The sequence below is a fragment of the Staurois parvus genome, unplaced genomic scaffold (genome assembly GCF_062004578.1).
Source record: "Staurois parvus isolate SC_StPar_1 unplaced genomic scaffold, SC_StPar_1.0 ptg000686l, whole genome shotgun sequence".
Lineage (NCBI taxonomy): Eukaryota > Metazoa > Chordata > Amphibia > Anura > Ranidae > Staurois > Staurois parvus.
The window spans coordinates 2860298-2887965 of record NW_028318482.1 but is presented as its reverse complement, the minus strand read 5'-3'; the positions used below and the strand labels follow the sequence as shown (position 1 = coordinate 2887965).

General features: G+C 39.4%; 1 protein-coding gene across 6 annotated transcripts in view; it reads right to left on the bottom strand.

Moving 5' to 3' along the window:
- The window catches only part of LOC149447453 (myosin-binding protein C, fast-type-like), a 209830-nt gene that overhangs the window by 169220 nt on the left and 12942 nt on the right, over positions 1-27668 (bottom strand). For 4 of the 6 annotated variants that reach the window (XM_089652561.1, XM_089652565.1, XM_089652566.1 and 1 more), the window contains exons 1-2: positions 9377-9492; positions 6651-6723 (exon numbers count right to left, since the gene is read on the bottom strand). The exons of the other annotated variants lie outside the window; for them this stretch is intronic. In XM_089652561.1, coding sequence (XP_089508687.1) covers positions 6651-6699 — 49 coding nt within the window. In that variant the 5' untranslated portion in view covers positions 6700-6723; positions 9377-9492. Of the gene's footprint in view, positions 1-6650; positions 6724-9376; positions 9493-27668 lie in introns of those variants that run through there. 6 annotated transcript variants of the gene reach the window in all.

Sequence of the window (27668 nt, the reverse complement as noted above, 5' to 3'; positions counted from 1 at the left end):
AGCCTAATTTACTGTTTGCAGATGTGAGTTGTTAAGCTTACCTTTTATTAAAATTTGTCACACAGTTTACACTTAGAGGCATTGTGTTCTTTGTTTCTTCTACTCCAGAGTTTGCTTCACTCCATTGCAGCCTGCCCTAATGCTTACTGGATTGCCCTTGCCCCCATTGGAACTTATCCAATTATTCAACATATACATGGACTGCTACATTATGCACCTGCTATTCTCTTTGTATTTGAGAAAATTACTTATTGCTCAGATCTGAAAGCAATTGTTTCTAACCTAATTGTTGCAGTACATTGTACAGTGCATTTGGAGGATCAGTCAGTTGTTCTGAGCCTAGAATCTTTTAGAGTTCTTACAACAGCAAAGACCTTCCAAATGCATACAGTATTAAAAACATTTCTCTTTGAGGACCTGAAATAACCTACAGAATCATGGGCCCCTCTTGACAATGTGAAGAAGCTTTTTACCTTTGGACAGGAATTTATTTCTAAGTGGTCCCTGCCCATTGTAGATACTCCAGCCATACCTTAACAAGCATATCATCAGACAGGATTATGGTATTTTTAACTTTTGGAACCTCACTCACAGTCAGTTGGATTCCCTACTTAGGTCTCAATTTTAATTAATTGGAGTGACTATCTGTACTCTGTTGGCGGTGACTTTGATTTGTGAATCCACATCACTATGGATCAAATCTAATAATGCTGACTTTTCCATCACAAGGACAAACCCTTGTGTACAGTAGCCTTTGAAACAAATGTCTAGAGACCTGCCCTTCAGCTGGGATAGCTTCTTACAAGTATTTCAGCTTATGTCTCCAATGGGGTGATGTCTGTTCATTTGCGTAGGGTAATTTGGCTGAGTGCTAGGACGTCAAGAATACATAAGAAAACATCTGACTCACTTGCCCCTTAAAGGCAATGCATTTCCTTAGACATGTCCTGACAATGTAATTTCAGAAGCTACTGGTAATCAGAGTCTACCTCTCATCCAATTCAAGTTGCAAATTTCATAGCCAGAATTCCTCTGTTTCATCTGCTAAACCTGCATGAAAGTGCGCTCCCACTTTTGCAAGTGGTGAACTGTTTGTTTGTCCTACTGGGTCACTTTGTAATTTATCTCTTTGCAATTTGAATTCTCAGTTTGTCCTCTGCAACTTCCACTCTAGATCCTTGACTCAGACACCTCCTTCAGTTGCATCTATCCACACTTCTGGTATTACTACCACTGTATATTTTCCAAGGGTTATTTGGGTTCTATGCACCCTGAGATCTCTGATTCCTACTCTAGTAGGAGCCTTTCCTTGGGTATGATTTCCCAATTGAACTTGCACTCCTCTCAGAGGAGTCCTTTTGTATCACAGATGATTGCACTTTTTTAATGCTTAATTCTTCTTAGTCTTACCGTGGTAAGGGCCTGACATCAGTATCCTTCAGCAATTGTGGACCCTGCTAACAGCAGTGACTCTTATGTCCACCCGGGTGCCTTTTTCTGGCATCCACATTGTAAAACATACAGGAGACCTTCCCTCGAAGAAAGAGTAAGTTTCCTAGATTTTCAGTTTGTGCAAGCCAAGGATCCTGTCATCCACATTTCTTGCCTATATATCATTTAACAACCATCTAGTGCTAGTAATCTTGGGTCATCTTCAAGTGATTCCATCTGTGGACCTATAACCCTTTCTTATTCACCCTTTCTGGATTTGTAGGATTGTTGGGAATTACCTTTTTAACATGGTCCCCCTTCTCGTGCAGTTTCTAAGTCATTTTCAGTCTCTCCCACTGAGTTAGGCCGTGAATTTGGACAAGATACCTAACAGGTCTCTGTGGCCAAGAAGTGCTGAACTCTAGTCTGGCCAGAGTGTTAATGGTCTCTTCCCCCATCCTAGGATGACTGATATACCATCTTACTTACTCCTTGAATCTGAAACAAAGTTCCTAATTTATCTGGGCTCTCTCTGCTGCTTGTTTTTTTTTTGTTTATTTGACCTCTGCTGGACTTTATCTGGAGGATGCAATATCTCCATCTCAAGAAAGGTTTGAGAACTTCCCATGCAATAGGTAGGGTAATCTGCTTCCTACACTAGACAGTGTTGAGAAGTTATTCACGAGCATACTGTGTTCCCTAAAGTAAAAATATTGTCTTTTTGATCTCCTCTTCTGATGATAACTACTTTTGCTCAGTGTGAGTTTTGCATGTTAGTGCTTCTTTTTCCCTTTGAAGAAGGTATCACTGGGATGTTCTGTACCTCCCTGAATGGTCAGCAGGGAGGACACACTGTTTACCCTGCTGCAGGTTTCCCCCTAAGGCCTTTAAAGTACTTCAATACTGGAGGATAGATCCTTTTCTGTGACCGAGTAGTAGTCTTCTGAGGACGTCTCATTAGAGTCCTTCCTCTTTCCTATTCTCTATCAGGTGAATATTCCTAGTACTAGTATTAGGATTTCTACCCCTCAACTGTCTGCAAGGGTATGCTGAATGATTCCTAGAATTTTAAGTTTAAGAACTAGTTAGCCAGGTTTGAAGTGTGGCTACCTCACTATGAAACACCTATGTTTGTTGACTGGAATGACTCTTTGTTATGCTTCTGGTCCTGATGTTCTTCAACAGCAAGGATTCAAGGTTAGCTCACATGCATAATTATTCCTTTAAAAGATTTGCTGTCTATCAGATAACGTCCATTCTTATCTTGGACCTCCCTGTCCCTGAACTGTTCAGCTGCTGACTGGGCATGTCCTCTAAGTGCAAGTTTCCTTTCCCTGAAGTCAAGGGTAAGCTATCATAGGCTCAAGCTTTTCCTACAGTTGTCTGAATGTTTTCCTTTTCTTTTCTTTTTTTCCCACTATTAGACATAGTATATTTGTTCAAATTTTCCCTTGGGGATATTTTTTTTTCTCTGTAACCAAGACCAGTAAACATTTATATTTCTGTTTACCACATTAGTTGTTGATCTAGTTTTCTCCCATTTAGGTAGTGTGCCGTTTCCCCTGTTTTTATTGGACACATGGCTGGATCTCCACTTTACTGACTGAGGCCCGTAGCTCCTTCATGCAGCAGTTGGAGGCTGGAGGTGGGCTTATTCAAGGGATGGCTTAACTTTTTCATTTGCCGATATAAAGAAGTATAACCAAACGGTTCAAGTATTCCTACAATTCCCATGTCCCTCAGTGGACACCATCAAAAGGATTTTAAGGTAAGCACAAAAATCTTTTTTTTTTTTCGAGTTTCCACCAGAACAGGAATAGAAAGAAAATCTTCCAAATCGGACACTTGTTCCCCTGACATATGTCTAAGTCATTAGAATAATATCCTTGCACTTCCTGTTTAGTCTACAGGACAGTAAATTAAGTGACATCTAACAGACAAAGATGACAAGTAGATGGTAGCAGTGGTTTTAACCCTCCTTTATGCTAATCCTCTATACTCTATATTTAGATATACTTTAAATAACTATTTAAATTGCATATTTATCAATGAATTGTGTTTTTTATAGAGTCCTTCTTTCGTGTGTAACAAAGAGCAATGATTTACCATATTTAATGTTGCTTCCTAGAACAATGAAATAGTCAACCCAACTCAACAACTCAAAAGATTGTCTGTGCTGCCCTAAAATTTGTGGGAGAATGTTTATGTGGGAGAATGGTAGACATTTCTGTATATACCATGTACTTTAAGTACCATACTCAGAGCATTCTGATAAATATTCCATATTTAGAATAACTTTACTGTAAAACATGTTGCTAAGGACCCCTACTTAGTTCAAACAAAGTCAAAACCCTTTATAAAGCATAGCAAGCTTTACTGTGAAGACCTTTTCTTCTGACTCCAATGGCAATCCTTGGATCAACATTCTACTATATACTTTTCAGAATTAAATGAAATAATGAATCACTCATATTTTGTTTACTCATTAAAAACAATGTAACTGTAGTTTTGAATAGGGATCTGACTTTGTTTGTATCATAGGTACCTTTCCTTTTCCCATCTTTCTCGGAAGCTTGAAATTATGCATGAATTGCAAATAGTCATTGTACAGTTGAACAAGTATATATTTAAAGACAATTGCAGTTTAAAGCTAGAATGCAGGATCTCAATGGAGCCAATGCAATCTGAAAACGTAATGGAACCATCTACTGCTAAATAAATCTTACTCCACAGTAACTCGGCTTTTATTTTGTAACATATGTGAGGGATAAAGAAGGAGGTGGAGGTCTTTCCTGATATTGTTCCTGGCAAGTAATATCACAGATCCCACCTCTGCACTTGTCTCTGTATGGTTCGCTGTCCCTCCTGGATGTTATATGATTCAAACATTGATGAACAGGCTATTTTCACAACAAAATACGACCAATAGGTATCTGTGAGAGGAGCTAATACCAATTAAGGCAATAAGACTAAATCATAAAGCTTTATCACAAAGATAAAGAGCTTTATCTTAGTCATGTAAATGAAATGATCAAATTTCATTTTGATCAACTGAAAATAACTGTCCCTTTTATTAAAAGAAAGTATCCTTAGCATAATGGAAGGGATTTACTAAAGCTGGAGCACTTAGAATCTGGTACAGCTATGCATGGTAGCCAATCAGTTTCTAACTTCAGATTGTTCATTTAATCTTTGGCAATAAAACCCGGAAGCTGATTGGTTAGGCAGAGCTGCAGCAGATTTTACACACTCCAGTTTTAGTAAATAACTCCCAGTGTGTTAGTTTTGTAAATTGTGCCTATTGGAAGTTAACCTGATCTTAACCTGATATTGAACTGCTCAAACAGTTTTTAGTTGGTACCATCATTCATCTATGGTGCAAAGAGTCACTTATGGAATGATTTTCTAAAGTAGTATAGGCTGTTTACTTGGAAAGTGAATTTTTACTTAGCTTAGTGAGTGAGGTGAAGCTGTGCAAACACTCTACTCCTAGTAAATCAACCCTAATTTTACTAAATCTTTTACCATAAGTCAGCATCAGTATAATGGCACTAAACTTATGGACTGTGATATGTAGCTTTCAAATGGATGTTTCATAAAGTATTATCATCTCTTTAGTAAACCTGTCATGAGAGAACCCTATAGAATGCTAGCTGTCTGGCTGTGAAAATAAAACTCAAACCACTGAGCCAGAACAAGGAAGTAGATTTTTTTTTTTAGCAGCGTATTTGTTCCAGGTCAGTGACTCAAAGTATTTAGCCAACTAGGTTCAGCATCATAGCCAGTCAATTAGCCACGTCATATTATTTTCTTTACATGTTTACTTTAAATGTTATCTGGGGAGTTTTAGCCAGAATTGTAGGAAAACTCTACTTTAGCTATAAAGAAAATACATTACACATATATTTACTACAAAAGCCATTTTTTATTTTTGTAGAAGTCTGCACAGTGCTTGAAATCATAATAGGGGTATCCTCTGCAAATGGAGTTTCATTTTTGTTGAATTACTTTTAGTGGGTGGAGTTCTGTCTTTTCTTGTTACAATATTCAGTTTGACTTGGAGGTAAAGTGGATCTTGCACTAAAATGCAAGGCTTGTATGTGTGGCTGCCTTCACTACCTGTTAACAAAACACTGCAATAAAGAAATGTAAAAAAAATATAAAAACACACATACACTTTGAAAGAAAATTGAATAAAAATACTCATCTTACTCCCAGATTCTGCCTGCTTCCTGGGCTTTGCAGAGGGATCTTGTGAAAAGCTTATTATCCCAATTCTCACTAAAGCAAGATATACCACTGTACAGGAGCATGCTCTTGTGGAATTTTGGATTCTCAGCTTTTCAAGGATCCTGCAAGAAGACCCACTGACATCATTTGGCCTAGACAAGCCTACCGGAAGCCTGGGAGTAATGTCATTATTTTTTATCAATGTCTCCAAAAGTTTTTTTTTTTTTATTTCCTCAATACAGTGTTTTGACAGTGGGGGTGGGGGGAAGGGGTGCACTGGTGATCTTTAAGGCAGATCCTCCCAGATAGTGTGATAAAGGTTTGGCCGGATTTATATTAATGTCCCCAGAACCACATAGTAACCATCTGCAATTACATTTTCACAAATGTACATAGTTCACCTGGAGGGAATTTCCTTTTCATAAAAACTGAGGATTAAAGTCAGATGCTTATTTACATTTTTAAAATAAGACATTTTTCTATGTTCTAAATTCCATAAATGTAGTTAAAGTAAACAATGTAAACACAGGGGTTCTCACTGGCACCTGCCATTTCTGTATCTTGGGTTTAGCATGTAGTATTTCAAAAACTGGTTAAACTCAGGACAAATGAAGGAACATAGTCCCCTCTGCATTTCTTTAAAGACTGGTTTAATACAGATAGAAGATATTCACTGAAGTAGATAATTGCATTTGCAATAGAAATGATGGAATTTGGTAGGTTGCTATGGGCATATCAGATGCTTTTCTTTTTATCCAATTTTCTATAATTACACACTATATTATTTGCATAATTATTGCTGTTGTTGACCACAGTCCTTTTGTGATACTGAGTGATTTACGCTACTATAGTAATCACTATGAAACATTTAATGGAACAAGCAGTAATCATATTTATTCGACATGCAAGACCTAGGTCTGAGAACACTGACTAATGTCATTTTATATGGCTGTATATTAAGCCCATGTACGCTCAGCATGTTCCGCTACCTTGAACTTTCCGAGCCTCTTTTATTAGATAGGGAACCGGTGAGGACATAGTGTCATATAGTCCAACGGATCTCTGGCAACGAAGGAGAGAAATTGTAAACAAATCTGTCAAGTGATAGATCAGCACGTTCCAGATGAAAACAAGCTGAAAAAAACTGTGTGACAGGAGCTCATGTGGCCAGACCTAGTGTGATTACAGAACATCATTCATACCTACCATTACTATGACTCTCTTTCATTTGTAATTTCTCTGCTCTGTGGTCTGTATTTTTGGGTAATTTACCATTCTCTAAAAAAAATGTTGATTTCAATGATAAGACCACAGGTTAATGCCTTATGTTGGCCAAAATTGCTTAACACACAACTGCCACTTTGCAACAAGTGATTTTTTGGCATTGAATTTTTGAAATTACCTGCAGACTCAAAGAAGAGGCTAAAGTATTCCTCTGCTCACTAGTTACAAAACTGTCACACTGATGAGGAGGTCTGCTTTTCCTGAGTCTGTTACATGTCACATTGCATATTATATAACATTATGAACATGCAAATGTGTTTGTGAATGTGTTTTTGGCAATAGAAAAAGCTTAAACCCTCTCTGATGCTGGCCCTGCACAGGTCAATTTTCCAGAAATTTTAACCAGCTTTCAGTTGCAATAGATTAAGGCAACATATCACCCACAGTTTATATATTGAGAAATAAATATCGGTACTCATCCCTGGCTTGTAAATCTTCTTCATTAGATACCCAGGTAAAAAGTCACAGATGCAACAGTGTTGACATGTTTCAGCCACAAATGGCCTTATTCACAGCATGCTACGAGAAAGGCCATTCATAGCTGAAACATGCCAGCACTTTTGTATCTGTGACTTTTACCTGGGTGTCTAATAAAGAAGATTTATAAGCCCAAGGATAAGTGTTGGTATTTATTTTTAAGTTGGATATATAAGGCATGCAAGAGCCCTTACTGCAGCACCTCCTACTGCACACATATATTGGCTGCAACCTGGTTGAGCATGGTGAGATGCTTTTATGTGAACACAGTTTATATACTATACTGTATATTTGTATGTCATGGTTGATGTTTTTCTGGTTTAAAACTGGTGGTTAAAATTGCTAGAAAACTTATGCATATATGACCAAAACAGGATGCTGAAAGTACCATTGAGAATGATAGCTATGACCATGTCAGGGCAATCAGTCTTGTCGACTTTTAGAAGGTTTGAAATAGTGAGAAAATTCAAGCTGATTATTGTATGCAATGGGTTTTCATTTTCTATTGCATTGTTAAGGGACTTCCAATAATAACACTTGGCAAATTGGTTTGCATATGGCAATATAATATTTCCTCTAATATTACTTTTTTTTGGTATAATGATGTTCTAAGTAAGCTAGGCAGGTTCAGGCAACTCAGTAGTAGGGTTTGTAGAGCTTCTAAGCTGAAGGCTGATCAAGTGAAAAGCAACGGTAGTGGCCAATAATCCACACTTCTGGTACACAAACAGCAAACAACATGGATTTAGAAAACATTTAGAGATGGTGCAGCAAGATTGCTTTGTGTACTACATGCAAGTATAGCAAACTAGTAAAAGTCTACTTTTTCATTTGGATAGAGTAGGGAATGGTTAGAACCTCTTTTGGGTTTTCATTGATGTCTGAGATTTTCCTTTCTCAGGTGTGAAATCTCCCAATGAGATCATAGCAAGAGCAACAAAACTGTACACTTTACTCTAGTTGTATGCATTTTCCCACACATCCTGTTCCAGGTGATACCATTTACTTCAGCAGACATTAAGGATGAATTTTCCCAGTGGCACACCAAGAGCAATAAAAGCCCAACAGGCTTTCTCTCTTACGCACTCTACTTAAACAAATTGGGTAGACTTCCACTTTTTAAGTGTTTTTAATAAACAAAAAGTGCATTAATCAATAGCAGCCAATCAAAGTTCATCTTTCACTGATTTAATGTTTGTAAGTAGAATCTGATTAGTTGCTGTGGTCTACTGCACTCATCATTGGATCTTGTATTGCATTAATAAATTAACCAATTAGAGTGTTAGGTCTTTGTAGTTATTATTAATTTAAGTTGATGTATTTATTATTTAAAATGTGGTCCATCCAAAAGTTATATTTCAGTTATAGGTGGCATCTAGTGGGCTTTATCATAATCTGGTTTCTTTCATATGCTGGGATCTTCAGTGGTAAGATGTTCCTGCCTAAATTGGAGCTTTGGGTGCTCCCGTTCCTCCTGCAATAATCTAAAGGACCAGCAGGGAGAGTTAGACCCTTTTACAATGGCTGGTGCAACCCTGGCAAACCTGGAAACCTAACTCACCACCAGAGTCCTAAAGAAATATAAGAAACTATTCATTTTGGATGGAGTGACCCTTTAATACGTGTAGGCAAGGCAGAAATAATATTTAATCTTTACCTACCTTCCTGAATGCTCAGTAGGTATCCTGTGCTTAGCGGAAGTTAGAAAAGTAAGCCTGTAGATGCAGGTAACAGCTGAGAATATTCCACTTGTAGAATAAGACAGAAGTTATAAAACTCCAATGCATTTTTATTGTAATAACATTATTATTGTTATTGATGTTTTTATTGTTATTACTTGTTATAGATTATTATTTAGAAAAAAAAAGTTTAAAATTAGCATATGATTAGATTTTGCACATGCTGATAGCAGAAAATTCTGGTAGAGTTATTATTGCCATGCAGTTATTCCTACCCGACTCCCAGATTACTGCCTTCTTCTTTGACTACAGTTCTCTACGTCTGTTCGGCAAGCTGTATTCCATGAGCCCCTTTTCACCTCAGATATACTCTAGCTAGTCGGTAAGGCTAGACGTGTGTCATCAGCAGAACCCGTAAGTGATATTTGTAAGAGAAATGTTGCTGTCATCCGACGTCAATGTCAATGTCAAACTGTGTTAGTCTGTTAGTGTCAGTCTGCATCAATGTAAGAGGTATTATTAGTGTTGGTCTATTTAAATTATAGTAGTGGTCAGATTCAAACAAGCTTATCCAATAACACAATATGGGCTTAAATGGTAAACTAAAGGTTACTGGTAATGTCAACTGTGTAGTAACACGAGCAATCAACTAGATGTTAGCTGTCACTTATTTTGCTATAGAGATTTAAAATCTGATTGGTTATTGCACCATAGCTCTTTGATTTACTAAATAAGCCTGTAAGAGCAATAGTCAAAATGCAATAACCTATAACATCCATTCGGAATTCATCTTTAGTTGAGGTATATCAGTACATGGAAATTCAATCACTAAATATACATATACTGTATATAGGTTCAGTCAGAATGTATGAATACTTGGCCTGTAGATGACCTTGTTGAACTTTCCCTAGATAAATGCAAGAGAGCAATGCAGTAAATTTCCATCCTGACTACTATCCCGCACCTGCAAAGTCAAGATAACTCCAGTAGTAATTTGTGTCCAGAATGAATGTCAGCTAAACCTGTAAAAATTGTAAGTCTAACAGTAGCTTTATCAATATGGCAACTACAAAGCCACTGAGGGGTGTAATACATATTGAATATAAAAAAAATGGCATACATATTATGTTACAATCTTATATAACACTCAGGTGTGACTTAAAATATATAGTCCATATTTGTATTTATAATCTTTAATTATGACCTTGGACATGACATCTACAGTAATCTCAGAAATAGTCCTATAAAATAGTCTTGGGCACAATGCCTCAGGATACAACATCTCAAATTCAACATACCGCTGAGCTAGCAGATGCAGATACAGTTGTGACCAAAATTATTCAACCCCCACTGAAATTGAGTGTTTTGGCCAGTTTGACATTGCTTTTGATCATTCAGTCATCTTGCTTACATTTACATTAAAGAGGCACTTGTAGGTCAGACAAATATAACATAACAGTTATAATGAAATAACCACAAATGTCTTTTCTGTGCTCACAGCATTATCAGTTTTATTCAACCCCCAAGTGACATTCAATCTTAGTACTTAGTACAGCATCCTTTTACAGTTATAACAGCTTTTAAACGTGAAGCATAGCTTGACACAAGTGTCTTGCAGCGATCTACGGGTATCTTCGCCCATTCTTCATGGGCAAAGGCCTCCAGTTCAGTCACATTCTTAGGCTTGCGCACTGCAACTGCTTTCTTTAAGTCCCACCAGAGGTTCTCAATCGGATTTAAGTCTGGTGACTGCGATGGCCACTCCAAAATGTTCCAGCCTTTCCTCTGCAACCATGCTCTAGTGGACTTGGAGGTATGCTTGGGATCATTGTCCTGTTGAAAGGTCCAACGTCTCCCAAGCCTCAGGTGTGTGACGGACTGCATCACGTTTCCATCCAATATCTCCTGGTACTGAAGAGAATTCATGGTACCTTGCACACGCTGAAGCTTCCCTGTACCTGCAGAAGCAAAACAGCCCCAAAGCATGATTGACCCTCCACCATGCTTCACAGTAGGCAAGGTGTTCTTTTCATCATAGGCCTTGTTCTTCCTCCTCCAAACATAGCGTTGATCCATGGGCCCAAACAGTTCTAATTTTGTTTCATCAGTCCACAGAACACTATCCCACAACTTTTGTGGTTTGTCCACATGGCTTTTGGCATACTGCAGTCGACTCTTCTTATTCTTTGGAGACAGCAAGGGGGTACGCCTGGGAGTTCTGGCACGGAGGCCTTCATTACGCAGTGTGCGTCTTATTGTCTGGGCTGAAACTTCTGTACCCACATCTGACAAATCTTTTCTCAGTTCCTCAGCAGTCACACGGGGACTTCTCTCCACTCTACGCTTCAGGTAGCGCACAGCAGTCGAAGTCAGCATCTTCTTTCTGCCACGACCAGGTAGCGTTTCAACAGTGCCCTTTGCCTTGAATTTGCGAATGATGCTTCCTAAGGTGTCTCTTGGTATGTTTAACATCTTTGCAATCTTCTTATAGCCATTGCCCTTCCTGTGAAGAGAAATCACCTCTTCTCTTGTCTTCCTGGACCATTCTCTTGCCTTCACCATGTTTGTAACCACACCAGTAAATGTCTAGAAGGAGCTGAGTATCACAGTCATTTTAAAGCTGCCTAATTGGTGCTTATTATGCTTGATTGCTGCTCGGTGACATCCACAGGTGTTTTCAATACCTGATGGAAAGCACCTGTATGAACCTCTGTTCTTCAGAGTGGTAGTCTTTAAGGGGTTGAATAATTGTGGCAATGAAGAAACCACATAAGAACCATTTACTACTGTATTACATAAACAATTGATGTCATTTTAGTTGCATTTGGGTAGTTACAACGTCCTTGTAGGATTTGATTCTGAATACAATTCCAAATGTACACTATAGTCCCTAAACCCCTTTACAGCATTGGGGGTTGAATAATTTTGGTCACAACTGTATGTATTAATCGTCCCCTTACTTCTCTTTGCACACCCTCTCCATACCTCACACCCTTCCCGAATGATTTCTATACTTCTAAAGGCCCCGGATTCCAAACACTTTACATATAGTAAAATAGATAGACTCCCAGTTCATTCTTGCTTCTGTTTGAGATACAGAAGACTAGAGGCAGCTGTTGGACAAGTTGGTACAGATAGACACAGCTGTTGTCTTCTGCTTTTATACATTACTCAAGAAGTATGAATTGGGGAGGGCAAGCGTGTTTGCAAGAAAGGGGAGTTTATGAATACTAGTGCTCCTCAGATAGCCTATAGCTTTTATTTTTTACTGTAAATTAATGTATTCAGCTACAAGTAAATTATTCTATTAACAGTAAAAACCCAGTTTCTAGTCTTTGAAGCCAATGTGTACTTTTTTTTTGTACGCAATGCATTGCAGCAGCATTAACCCTCTTGTACCTTTCCATATTTTGTCATTTTACAATCTGCAAATAAAATAGATATCTTAATCATACAGTACAGGACACAGACTGGGTATTCACAGAACCTGGGTTATAGTTTTACTGGATATGCCCCCCTGAGTGTACCCCATAACCTTTCCCCACTCAATTAGTGTTCAGTTTTTTGCTAGTGTCTTAAGGTGATGGACCTTTTCTCCCTTACAGAGAAATCATTTGCTTCACTAACTTATTACTTTCCTTTGGATTCTTCAATAAACTCCTCACTGTCTTCTAAATCAATAATAAATACAGTGCAGCCAGATTGGTGCAACTTTGGTATATTCTTGGGAGCCCTACCCAGACCTCAAGCTGTGGAGATTGTCTGTAGTATTGTTTCGGGCACTGTATTCTGTGTGGGAACTCACCTCATGCAACTCATGTAGTTAGTGTCAGGGTGCTATACAGATCCAGGGCTGAGGTCCATCCCTATGAAACATACACCCTGAAGACAACCCCCACACCAGGGGTATGGCCACCGTGAAGGGGGAAGTGATACTGTAGCATCACTATTTACAGGTTTCCAAAATAGTATTCGTTCTACAGCAAAACTATAAGGTAACTGGGGATTGTGTAATCTATTCATTTATGTAGTGTAAAACTTTTCAAACTGGTAACAATTCCACTATTCAGAGCGTAGTCTCAGGAGTATGATTATGGTGTTACGTCACACCACAGGTCACACTATTACCACCACTTCTGCCTAGAGCCCTTTATAAGATACTCAAGCACTTCCTAACAACTTTTGCAATGAGGGCTTCACAACAGAATGGGCTACATTCAAGTTGCTACATACTCCTTCATGGGCAGCCTTACTAAAATGTTTTCACCCACCCCGTAAGTACCCCATAGGGGCATACCCTCCCCATCAGTAGTGGCAGAAAACAGGCAAAAACCATGGCAAAAGTTCATGTGAACATTAATTCAAAGGCTTGCAAACACTGAAAATTACTCATAGTGAGGACAATTTCCTTGTAACTTAGCAGAAACCTATTTTAACATCATTCTTGACATCCATATGTGAATAATGCAAAAATGAGGTAGCACTAGTACCAGTAGCAAGAAATGGGAAATGTACATTCACAAATACACAGAAATAAATTGCTTCATATAGTGATATTATGACAACATTCCATAAGTATGTATAAACAATATAGGTGAAAAACAAAAGCATGCAAAGTGATACCACCTCTCATGCACTGCCTTTAAGAAGAGGTCAAATGACAAAGTGAGTATCCCATAAACGATGAAAAATTACAGATCTAAAAGGCCAACAACACTCGCACAACAGTGTGTGTAATATGATCCTCTTGGGTCACAAATGTGACAAGAAAAGTCCAAATGGGACTAATGCATCTACTGTGCCCAAAATGATCCTAAATTAGATCAGGAAGTGATGGAAAAAACGAAAAAAAGGAAGAAACCTTTTTCAAAGAGTCCAAATGGGACTAATAAATCAATAGTGCTCAGGTGCTGACAAGCCCAAATGCACTTACTGCATATAAATAGTTCCCCCAATCTACAGAAAATGATCCAAACAATATAAACCAAAAATAATGCAAAAAACGCACCTAAAATAACATGCGTGATAATAAAATACGAAAAAAATCACATAACGTGCACACAAAAATGTATCAACAAAAGACACATACAACTGAATATGCATTTGCTTCAATCAGGGGCGGACTGACCATTTGGAAACTCGAGCACTGCCCGAGGGCCCAGAGTCAGTAGGGGGCCCCATGAGATGCCCCTGGTACTTTTTTCATAGGCTTCTTTGAGTTTGGGCAAGGACACAGGGGCCCCATAATCCCCTATTGCCCGGGGGGGGGCCCCATGAGTTGTCAGTCCGCCCCTGGCTTCAATACAAAATAAAGTGTCCAGTGTGGTGAAAAAACACCATAAATTCCTATAGGGTGAAAAACTCCTCGTGACAGTGGATGTTTAGTTGTATCAAGTGACAGGAAGGTATCCAAAATCAGCTGCGATGCACTCTCACCTCCTTGCCTTGACCTGCAAAGGGCCAAAACACTTAAAGGATCACTACCATGGATCCTCCATATATGGAACTCCATTTCTGTCAGTGGAAATTCTGGTTCTTGCCTTCCTAGTCCAGTGCTCCATGCTGGCAACAAGTGTTCTCTATCATACTGCAGAGGACGCGGGGTGCATGTCAAACCTGTTTTGTTGCTTAGTACTGGGTCTAAATCTAGGAACTAAACATGACCAGGACTGAATGTATTTGCTAGAAATGAAAAGCTTGATAATGCCACTAGCACTGAAAGGCAGCACTCATATATGGTATATATGGCACTGATAGGCGGCTCTGACTGGCACTGTTAGGTGGCACTGATTGTCACTGATAGGCGGCACTGATAGTATCTTCCCAACTATAGAAGTTAAAGTTCTATAGTTACTTGGTAAAGACATTGATCCCTTTTTAAATATAGGCACTTCATCTATAGTAAAATGTATTATTTTGTGATACTTTGTTAGGGCCATTTATGATGAGAATGTCATGCACTTTATTGATCTACTAATCACTCTTTTTTAGGTTAATATAAATAAAAGTATAAGAGATTTTAATGATAGTGGATGTTTTATATATGTGACGGCACCCTAAAAGTCCTATTTTTCTTTGGTCTTTCAGTTTCTCTTGTAAAGTCCCATGCCTAATTATTCACAAAAAGTAGTCTTAACTTTCTGCCTAAGGTGGTATTTAACTTACACCTTAACAAGGACACAGTCCTTCCTTCTTTATGACCTGATCCTAAGCACCCCAAGAGATTATTCTTCAATGTCTGAATATTGTCAGGACTATCAGAGTTTAAATCCATATTTTCTATAATAAAGATGGATAAGACAACCCATCTCACAAGCTTACATTCTAAAGGATAAGACACCTCCAGCACCCATATGTGCTCATACCACCAGATCAGTGCATGTTTCCTGGGCATTCTGATATCAAGTCTCTGTTACTCTGTTCTTCCAGTTGGACATCCAAACTTCTGCAAATGTAGCTTTCAGCTGCAACATTTTGCAGCAGCACTCTAAGTTGGGTCTGTTGACCCTTACTATTGTTGGACCTGTTGGCACAGATCTGTTTGCCTTGTTGCTAGATTTACATATAAGTTCCATATCTTGGAATACAGTACAGGGCACAGGCCACTCTACCTTTTGTTCCTTTGTTGCAGTGCATAGCTTGCAAAAAAAAAAATTGAGCGCTCACAGAGTGGGGTGTGTGATGATCGCGCGTCAGACCACAGCCCTTCTCACCAAACTCGTGACCTAAGGACTAGCCAATCTAAAACTGCGATGTCACATGCGTAGCAATGCCACGCCCAACTGCACCATGCACAATGATTTTCCAGCTCACTGGACCTCCAATCGATGTACCGGCAGCCTGAATGCGATTGTTACTGGGTCAGGTTAATTACGCAAATAACCCTTCACACTGCCACCACCTCCTTTTTATACAGAGAAAGAGTAAACTCGGCAATACCAGCAATACACTAGGATGATTGGTTAATCATCGGTATACCACTGTCACTGCAGACAGGTTATACAGAGGGTTAAACAAACACGGTAGCGCTCTTTTAGGGGCAGGAATTAGAAAATTGCATTAAGGAGCTTTAGAAACAGTTCAACACTTTCAGAAAGAAAGATTTATTGCTAAAAGGTCAAAAGGGTGCAATAAAAATGTTTGCAGAAAAAAGATGTAACCAATATATATATGAATATACAGAGAACAACAGCACAGCAAAGAGGTAACAGAAAGGAGGTTAAAGGGTTAAAGTACTTGCCAATCAGCCTTGGGTTAAGCAGATTAAGTTTCAGAGCGAAAGGGCACGTCTCCCAAGTTGGTTCTGATGTTAAAAGGGAGAATTCTTCAACTTCCCTCTCTTAGGCCTGACATCCCATTTTGCAGTCCCCCAGCAGGGGGTGTCTCTAAAGCCAAGGACCAATGCTTCATTTAGGGAGGGAAGGTCGGGGGGTAGACCTAAACTAGAGACAAAATCTCTCATAGTTCATATTTTGGCTCATAACTTTTCCTATGCACAAGTGACATTTCACCCGCGGGTATATTACTATGCAGACTCATCTGAGGAACAGTTAGATATGAAATATAAAATACATACCCAAAGGATTCCAGAGATGTAATTTTCTGCTTTCCTAGGTATTCCAGTCAGGGAGTGTGACCTTTCAAACTGTTTGTCTTCTGGTGGCCAGTCTGAAGATATACCTGGTTTTTATGTAAGTCTCTCATATTCCAAGATATGAGACATAGGGGAAAAATGGATTTTAAAAGTGTTATCTAGTCTCTACTCCTCTGGAATGTGTTTGAACTCAGGGAAAGGCTTGGGTTATCTTTTTACGATGTGCTAGATTGCACAGGTTCTTTAGACAGCGAGGTCCCAGCTCCCTTGGGGGTTTTAGAGCTCGGGGCTCCCTACTGTGCTCTGGCCTCTTGTGACACTGCCAACACACAGGCCATATGTCACTGTGGCTGAACAGAGAGGAAGAATGAGAGTGAGGGGGATATGTTTGTACAAGATGGAGGATCCTTTGCCAAGATTGAGGTTGGAGCCAAAATGGTTGAACCGAGTCCATCTCTGTGGGCATGAGGGGCACGTCCAACAAAGCTTCGCCAGTGTCCAATAACCTTAAAGTACCAAACTATAATCCAGGGTCTATAACTATCCAGGCTGTGTCCTCTACTGTACTTCAAGAATTGGAATTTATAGGCAAGTCAAAAGTTCTCTGTTAATTAGAAAATAATACCCAATGTAAAAAAAGTGGGACCATCTACAAACATTTTTGAAATATTTACAAATGAAAACTGAAACATTTTCATTGCACAATTATTTACCCCCTATTCTGTGAATCACCTAAATATGCTCTGGTCCAACAAACTGACTTCTGATAACACATAAATCTTTTAGGAATAATGCACTAGGCCGGTGGGCTCTTGCTTTGTCTTTTTCAACATTAGTATGATGGTCAGTGGGAAGAATACTCCTTACACTTGTGGTTATTGGAAAGTATCCACCCTTACAGAAAAGCTAAAAAGACCAATGGTGTCAGTGGGAACTTATCTGAGAGTCAGAAATTGCTCATCGCTCAACTAACCCCTAGCAACCTCTGGAGGAACCCTAGGGTTCTATGGATCCCTGGTTGAAACTCCTGATCTATGGCAATAATTGAAAATTTCTGTTCATCAATACAGGCCTGCAGATTATTTTTCTGGGAGGAGTTCAGCCTTGGGTACCCAGAGGACAACAATTAGGCAGTATGCCTGTCACACTGTGACAAATTGTGGGTTTGGAAAAACTACGCTGGGTGGGAGTGGGAGGGGCTTAAAACTTGAATCTACTCCCTGTATATGGTAACGTATGCTACAGTCCTTGTATCAATAAAAATATGTTTTAATTACCATACTGTGCTAGAACCAAAAGTCTAATGGAATCATGTACAAACCTCAGAACATTGATGAAACTACTATTACATATGCTTTCCTGCACACAGAGTACCTTGAAGAAGAAGTTTATTAACGATGACTACTCAGCAACCATGATCTGTTGTACAATATAGCATAACTACTGTGTGTATATCATATACAGCCTTTTGTATGCAGTCCCCTTGAAGCAGAACTCTACTGGCAACAACAAACCCTTCTGACAGCACACAAGTATGAAACAAATAGGGGGGGGGGGGTAGAAGGCGGGTGGATGTGGCAAAATTGCATTAACAGTGGGAGTGGCTCAAAATGTAAGTCTAAGTACAAATTACAGGGATCAGAAGTATGTAATGTATAGAGTGCAGGTGTTAGGTATATGTTACATACAGAGTACAGGGGTCAGGATTGCATAATGCTTAGCATGCAGGGGTCAAGAATATGTATTATACAGAGCCCAGGGCTCAGGATTGTGTAACGCTTTGAGTGCAGTGGTCAGAATTATGTAATATAAAGAGCTCAGTGATCAGGAGAGTATAACGCTCAGAATGCATGATCATCTACTGATCTTTAAAGAGTCAGCACTTGCAGACAAATGATTTTGCACCTTTAATGCCTCTTTCATAAAGACAGTCGGGGGCAGGAAAACAGGTGGCTGAGCCCCAGTTTAACTGTGCCTCCCCCCCCCCCCAATTAAAGTCTAAAATATAGCTGGAGGAAGCTATTCACTTGCTGTGGCCATGATGCTTTTTGTCACAGCCATGAAAAATGTAGCATGTCAAGTTGACTACCAAACTCACCCATTCAAGTCAATGAGACCATGCCACAATTGTGAGCCAAGAACTTGGCTTGTGGTTTGTGATGCATTAGCACCATTATAAACTGCCATTTGGCAAAAAAACAGGCATTCAGGGGCAAAGGGATCACCTCCTGAACACCTGACAGCAGCCACTTAGTTGCACTCTAAAAAGTGATCCACCACAGATCACATTTCAGAGCTTTGTCTAGTGTGAACCCAACCTTTTAACAGTCATTGTAATGCCACCCATATTCCATGATCACTGTAAACTGCACAAGTGTCAGGTTGCTGTCACCCTGTTAACAAGGATGGGAATATGGGTGTCACTACAGTGACTTATTAAAGGGAGGCAGGGGCTATGCACAGTACAAGCACTTCTAACAGCTCTCTATTCTCTATCATTTCTACTGGGAAAACTCTTGCTTTCTCCTCTCTCACCTTCATCAGTTCAGGAGCTTGTGTGTAATCTTCTGTCCTCATTACAGCCACTGCGCAAACCCACTTCATCCGCACCTGCACTACAGGAAGCTTGCAATCATGGACAGCAAACTATGTGTACCCATTGGCTGGGGAGGCAGCAGGAGGCAGGACAGCTTCCAGCTTGACCAGCCCCCTGCCTCCTCAGCCAATGAGTAGGCGAGGCTCCCTCATAAATCCCTCCCTCGTGACATCACCTGGGCTCTCCCGTGTCCCAGCAGTTTGTAAAAAGTGTGCAAAAAGGATGTTTGATTCTGTCTTCTCTGATCCTCTCCTTCTTCTACTGTCCCCAATCCATCTGCTGATAGAACAGAGCCTTGGGGGGGCAAGCTGCACATGTTCAGTTTGGTGAGTATTTCTATAAAGGTTTTTTTTTTTCTTGGAAGAGTGCATGTGGTCAGCACAGGGCCAATCAGTGCTGTCCAGACAGAGGTTCAGGGGCATGCAGTCTCATAGGACAATTGGGGGAGAATGAAAACTCCTCCGACAAGCTTTAAACAGTGCTCTGTTGGACACTGATAGAAGTCACACGACTGCTCTTACTGCTGATGAGAAAAGGTATTTAGCAGTTTATATCTACTGAAATAATTGAATTTCCATGTTCTGTGTACTTTGGGAGACCAGATTTAGTGAATGCAGGAGCCTGGGTTTAATAACTCTTTAACTAATCGTCATTTCCCATGTTAACATATTATTTAAAAATTCTTTTACTTTGATTACAAAAGTTTCCCATTAAAGCCATACTGCAGGTCAGCATTAATACTAAGACAAGCACAGTTCCTCATTATGACATATGATTTATTAACAGTATATATAAATAACATATAGTTTAAACAAGGTTTAAGTTATAATCAAAAGTGGAAATAAGTGAGCGCTAAATTAACGTAATACAATAGCTACTATGCACCAAAGGCACCGTATAAGACCTTCAAGTAAATAGTAATAAAATGAGGGGGTGCAGCGCTAATAAAATTCCCAAGGATAATACATAAATAACTAAAACAATAAATTCATATATACTGTAAATAATTAATAAAGTGACATTGTGCAAATATATATGCCACTAAAATAAGTGGCTGATATCGTGAGAGATATGTAACCAATTGAATAAAATAAGTCCAAAGTGACAATGTGCGTAAGATCACAGATGATCTTGAGGCGTCCAATGACTGGAATCGTGGATGAGTTGATAAAATATAGTAAAGATATGCGCATAAAGATTGCGTATCTGGTGAGTGCGCAATCTTTACTATATTTTATCAACTCATCCACGGTTCCAGTCATTGGACGCCTCAAGATCATCTGTGATCTTACTCACATTGTCACTTTGGACTTATTTTATTCAATTGGTTACATATCTCTCACGATATCAGCCACTTATTTTAGTGGCATATATATTTGCACAATGTCACTTTATTAATTATTTATATATGAATTTATTGTTTTAGTTATTTATGTATTATCCTTGGGAATTGTATTAGTGCTGCACCCCCTCATTTTATTATTAAGGTTTAAGTTATGCATTTCTATATGTAATGTTTTCAGGGTAGACTGTGAAATGTGTCTTGACCCAGAGAAAATATTTTTGCATTTTTATTTATTAAAATTAATAGAAATTTTAAAAAAGGTCTTGAGTTGCACAGTAGGAAGTATTTCAATTTGTGGTTACAATATTCAGTATCTCAGTTCTGAATAAGAGCATATACATTCTTCTGGATTTTCTATATACTCTCATTTTTTACACTGAATAGTAAAGTCCTGTAGGTTGGTTACTACACTGGGGGGTTACTCCACTGGACATATTGCAGTGCCCCAGTAAACTGAGAAAGGGTTTAAAAACCCCCTTAGTACAAAAGGGTTCAAAAATACCATTCGACTACCTGATGTTAGTGCTGGGAAATTGGATTGCAGCAGGAAATAAAGCAGAGCACCAACAGAGAAATTTTTGACAAATTCACATATTTTTAATGATGCCCAATTACTTTCTCTTCAAGAAAATTTCACAAATCCAAGAGAGAAGCCACTAAAGTACTTTATCAATAACTTTGCCCTTTAATAACCATTTATTAGAGATCTAATCATCCAAAACTATTTCCCCATAATGTAGCCTATTGAGTTTAGTGGAATAATGCTTTCATAAATGTTGTAGCAAAAGTCAGTTGGTTTAAAGTAAAAAGAAAATATGTAATATATTGCAGCTTACAAATCTTTAGATGTGATGGCTGCATTCATTTTCTATTTTAGTTTTTTCCCCCCTCTGTTTCCCCTGGTAATCTGGCAAATAACACACCTCCTGTATTGAAGTGCCTTCACTCTGGATGCAGGAGCACAGGGGCGCCTTTTCTACAGCAGCATTGTTAATCTGGGGGGAGGAAAGTGTTAGATGGACTAGCAAACACTAACACACTTTTAAAGCAGTTACAGTAACAGTATTATCTTTTTTCTTTTGGGATAACGGTTTTACATAAATAAATAAAGGTCGACCATTAGAAGCACCCCTTGCAGTGTTAAATAGTTTGTCTCTAACTGCTACATCTGAAGGACAGCTTGGTCTTTTGAAAAATAACAGACTTACCGGCAGGATCACTGGGTGAAAATAAAGAAAAGAAAGTAAAAAAAGAAATCTAATGCAGCCATCACATCTAAGAATTTGTGAGTTGCAATATAATAAAAGTTTGCGTTTGGGTTTAATACCACTTTAATTATTAATACACTTATTAATGCTCAAAGAAAACAGTCAGCTACATTTGATTCCCATACCAGACATGATAAATGAAAAATCATATTAACTCTTCTGTTCTTGTAGTTAGGAAATGTTTCAACATATCTATTGCTGATACATTGAACCCTGTAGTTAACCAGTATATCATCTGTTCAGCAAGTTCTTTTATGTACTTCAAGTATGCATAGCTTCAGTTCTTAAAGAATACATTGTAATATGAATCGTGTGTCATAGGATTGAGTCTCGTATGGCAAATATCTAACCAATCTATCCACTACTAATTACAGACTATGCACTGTCTACAGTATGAGCAACTAAGCCTCTTCTCAGTTTGCTGGCTTTCAGGGGTATCTCCTATTTAAGACACAAAGTATAGGGTAACAGACTGTTGATCAAACATGCAACAGAGACAAATTTAGTCCCCACAGAGGGTAAGGGATGCAATGCTTATGAGGATTAAGTGGTTGAACTTTAATGGTGCTGTATGTAAATATATGTATGCGTAACCAATCAAGGCTTCTTTAATAAAGATGCAAAATAGGAATTTGTTCCTACTGCTTCACCCTCCCTCCAAAGACTTCCAAGTAATGGAAAATAGCTCAGTAAGGCTGCATATGAGATCATATATCAGACATCTGAATTATTAGGATGACACTGTATCACTTGCTTTAAAGCTATACACTAAGATACCCTTAATTTTCCATTTTAAGTTAAACATTAGAATGGCTCCCTAATACCAAGGTCCATTCCTTTGTATTTATCTCAATCAGCAAAGTCATGACTATTTCACCAGAGATAGGCTTGTCCACTCCTACCACCACCATTACCGATCCATACCACTCCCCACCCCTTAACCAATTATACTTTACAAAAAACATGACACCATTTTGGAGTAAAATGGCCAACATGGCCTTTTATTAAAAACTCACATTTTAAATACATCAGCCGTTCCTTATAACGGAAACCAAAGAATTGTTGTTGGTCTTCGAAGGCACCCCCAAACGATCCAAAATGCACCTGCGGACAACCATATACACTAGGCCTCCAGCCGCAACCAACCAGCTCGGAGACAACCATACCGTCCGCAGTGCAGCACCACCACCTTCCAGTTAAACCTTGGTTAACTGGGAATGTCCCCCGGGCACCCCATACCACCGATGGGTCCCACACCATTGTTTTACCTTCCAAGATGAGAACCGCCTCCAAAGACCAACAACCGCCCACAAACCAACATAACCCCCTTTTTTTTTTTTTTTCCCGGGAGGGACCCGATACCCAAGAAGGGAAGCTCTGATCCTTCCTAATGTCCAGCTCCACTGACGCCCCCTCAACAGAACCCCCCACCCTAAGGTGCCGCAGACCCCACCTACACTCCACCTCTGCCAACCAGATAACCCCACAATCAAATCCCAACCCCCTGGAGCTAACTTTAACCTTTTCCGTTCCCCTTCACCACTCTGGGGCCTAGTCATGCATGCTCTGTGCTATTTTCATTCTTTCTTATCCGCTACGGGCATTTCTTTATAACCTGAGGTTTCTAGTCATTTAATGAAAATGTGATGGAATTATATAAAATACCCATTTAACATTTACTTTTTGTCCTTTTTTGTCATATTTGATGTCAGTACCCACCTCTGTAAGGCATGGTTGCTACTTTAAAACCTTGCTGTTGGCATCCAGTTTTATCATGATGGTCTAGTACAGCAGTCTCCAAACTTTTTAAACAAAGGGCCAGTTTACTGTTCTTAAGACTTTAAGGGGGTGGACTGTGGCCAGTGGAAGTAACATTTTTCTGGCATCAGTGGGAGTAAACAGTGTCTCATCTTTAGTATTACGGGGGAGGAAAACAGTGGCTCATCGTTGGTGTCAGTGGAAGGAATAGTACCTCATCATTGGTGTCAGTGGGATGAATGGTGCCCCATCCTTGGTGTCAGTGGGAGTAATAGTGCCCTATCTGTGGTGTCAGTGGGACGAATAGTGCCCCATCTTTGGTGTCAGTGGAATGAATAGTACCCCCATCCTTGGTGTCAGTGGGACGAATAGTGCGCCATCCTTGGTTTCAGTGGAACGAATAGTGCCGCATCCTTGGTGTCAGTGGGACAAATAGTGCCCCATCCTTGATGTCAGTGGGACAAATAATGCCCCATCTTTGGTGTCAGTGGAATGAATAGTGCCCCATCCATGGTGTCAGTGGATGAAAAGTGCCCCATCCTTGGTTTCAGTGGAACGAATAATGCCCCATCCTTGGTGTCAGTGGGACAAATAGTGCCCATCCTTGGTGTCAGTGGGACAAATAGTGCCTCATCCTTGGTGTCAGTGGAACGAATAATGCCCCATCCTTGGTGTCAGTGGAACGAATAGTGCCCCATCATTAGTGTCAATGGAAGGAAAAGTGCCCCATCATTGGTGTCAGTGGGAGGAATAGTGCCTCATAATTGGTGTCAGTGAGAAGAAAAGTGCCCCATTGTTGAAATTGGTACCAGGAGTTATGCCCTATTGTTGTTGTCAAAGGGCAGAATAGTGTCTTGTATCAGTTGGAGGAATAGTTCTCCAAGGGCCAGTTAAAGGCACATCAGGCAGTATGGAGACCACTGGTCTAGTATACCATGTGAGTGTCAGGGTCATAGAATACTAGTGTGTAGATTTATATGAGAGGAAAGGAAGATTTGTTTGGTGATTGGATTGCTATCCTTGCCTCTCACATCTTTTGATAACCGTCTTTGCACTCTGAACACATACTGCAAATTTAACAATTGTTTTCTATCAAATTTGAACTCTCACAGGCATCAGTAGTTATCCATTTACATACATTCCCTGTATTAAAGAAAAAGCCATCATCCTTTTTTTAATTCAGCTGTTTGTTTTTCCATTGCAGCCTCCTGCAGTAGGGCATTAAACAAGTTAACAAAAGAACTGCTTCATGTACCAATAGGAAAACCACCCCATCTTCATATGTGATTTCCCAATATATCAATCAAATAACATGCAGATTATTTTTTTTCCAAAGGGAATAATTATATAGGGTGCAGTGGGTGTAATTATATGTAATATCTACTGTATATTAGTATACAGTTATGTCCAGCATGAAGGATATGTGTTATAACCGTCTATTTAACCTTTATCTATCTTTGGACAACGTGTCAGTGGGCTTTAGAAATTGAGCACTACAAGGTTTAAAGGGCATGTCTGTACCTCTGTAAATCCTCAGAGGAGTAGCACAGCTGCTTGTTGGTTTGTAGCACCTCTTATAATGCTACATTGTCAATACAGTGAACCACAGGAGAGCTACTGTACTTTATTACATTATTAGATTTCTAATTGAAATCTGTTTTTCAACCTGAAAGAATTTGGGTTCAATTACTTAGCTATCTAAATAAAGTAAAGCAGAACAAACAATCCAGTTCAATACAGAGCTAGGTGCATATTTTATGCCCATTTTATGCCCACCCATAAATGTGTCACAAAATTATATGTATAAATAAATATATCACCTAAAATTATATCACTTCAAAACTAGAAGTGATAATAAATGTGTACATAAATCCCCAAAGAACTCAACAGAATGAATGAATAGATTAAATAGAAACTAATGCAAAGTTATACAATGTTAAAAAAGAGAAATAAATGTATCAAAGCTTCTATCTTTACCATTGTGTGGTGGTGACCAAATATCCACTCTTAAAACTTCAAACACCTGCTGTCCTCTACCCACTTGGATCTGCACTTGCCTAAAGATATTGCCACATTTTCACAGATATTTTCACAGATATGGCAACTGTACTTATGAGATCTGAGATCTGTTTGTATCGGTTTCTACCCATTCTGGGACACTGTTGAGTTCTTTGGTGATTTATGCACACATTTATTATTGCCACTAATCTTGAAGTGATATCATTTTAGGTGATATATACACACACACACATTTATTTTTTCTATTATTTTTATTTTTTTTTTTTACATTAATTAGGGGATAAATATGCACTTAGTGCTGTATTGAACTAGATTATTTGTTCTGGATTATTTATATTTTACTTTAAGGTATTATTCATATAACTGATTTGTTGGCTTGTTGGATCCATGTTTGTATGGTGGGTTGATTGGAATAAGCTAGGTTTTTTTTTTTGAGTACTCATAAAACTGCAGTAGGGGTTGTAATTTAAAAAAAATCTAAATATGGTTCAGCCACAAAGCACACTGACAAAGAGATTCGATATACCAAACAAGTCTTGCTTTGCTCTAGCACAGGGGTCTCCAAACTTTTGAAACAAAGGGCCAGTTTACTGTCCTTCAATCTTTCGGGGGGCCGGACTGTGGCAAGTGGGAGTAGAAAATGCCATGGGCTTGGTTTACTAAATGGGGGTAAATAAAATGACATTATTGGTGTCAGTGGGAGGAATAGTGCTCCATTGTTGGTGTCAGTGGGAGGAATAGTGCTCCATTGTTGGTGTCAGTGGGAGGAATAGTGCCCTGTCTTTGGTGTCAGTGGGAGGAATAGAGCCCTATCTTTTGTGTCAGTGGAAGGGATAGTGCCTTGTATCAGAGGAGTGCCCCAAGGGCCCGATAAAAGCAAGCAAAGCAAATGCCATAGGCTTGGTTTACTAAATGGGGGTAAAAAATGTACATAATTGGTGTCAGTAGGAGGAATGGTGCCCCATCATTGGTGTCAGTGGGAGGAATGGTGCCACATTATTGGTGTCAGTGGGAGGAATGATGCCCCGTCATTGGTGTCAGTGGGAGGAATGGTGCCCCATCATTGGTGTCAGTGGGAGGGATAGTGCCTCATATTAGTGGAGTGCCCCAAGGGCCAGATAAAAGCAAGCAAAGGGCCACATTTGGCCCATGGGCCCCAGTTTGGAGACCCCTGCTCTAGCAGACTATCATATGACTAGAGCACTAAGTATAACAGAACATTCAGACATTCAGGCACAATCCAGTAGTTGTGAACATGTGCCACAGATGTGCCTTCCATAAACACAAATGTTCAGCTCAGCCACACATTTATGACTGATTAGTGGGAGGGATTAGATGAGAGAGGTGCGGGCAAACCCTGCATGTGGCAACTTTTTTCAACAACAATAAAAACAGGACAATTGGACAACTGTGCCCATGTACACTATAGCTGATCTGGTTACACAATCATGTTTTGAAAAATATATCAGCATTTATCTAGTGTGAGGGCCCACCTAACTGAATATAAAGCATACTTACCAAGTGTCCTGGATTTTCTGCTAAGCAGCCTGCCTCAACTGTGTCCCAACAATGAGTGTGAGGCATGCTAAGAGTTATTATGCAGGCACCTACACACATTGCCACACATTGCCAAACATTTTGACAGGCCACATACTGTGTAGCCCATGACTTTCCCTCTCCACCTCCAACATGCATTACAGCTGGGGTGTGGGGCAATGTATCTTTCCTGGGCAGGCATCAGCTTCTGAATGACATTGTGTGCTGGCTCAAACCCTCCAAGTCTGCCCTCCGTGTATACACCAGGGAATCAGCAATAAGATGGAGAGTACGGTAACTGCACAGATGGTGGGGATGTGTTGTTAGGCTGCAGAGTTGTGCTAGGTGGAATTGTAATGGCAAAAGTGTGCTAGGGAGGAAGGGAAACAAGTGTGTTCTGGGGGGACATTGTAGACAGAGGTATGCTGGGGGAGGCATTGGAGATAGAGGG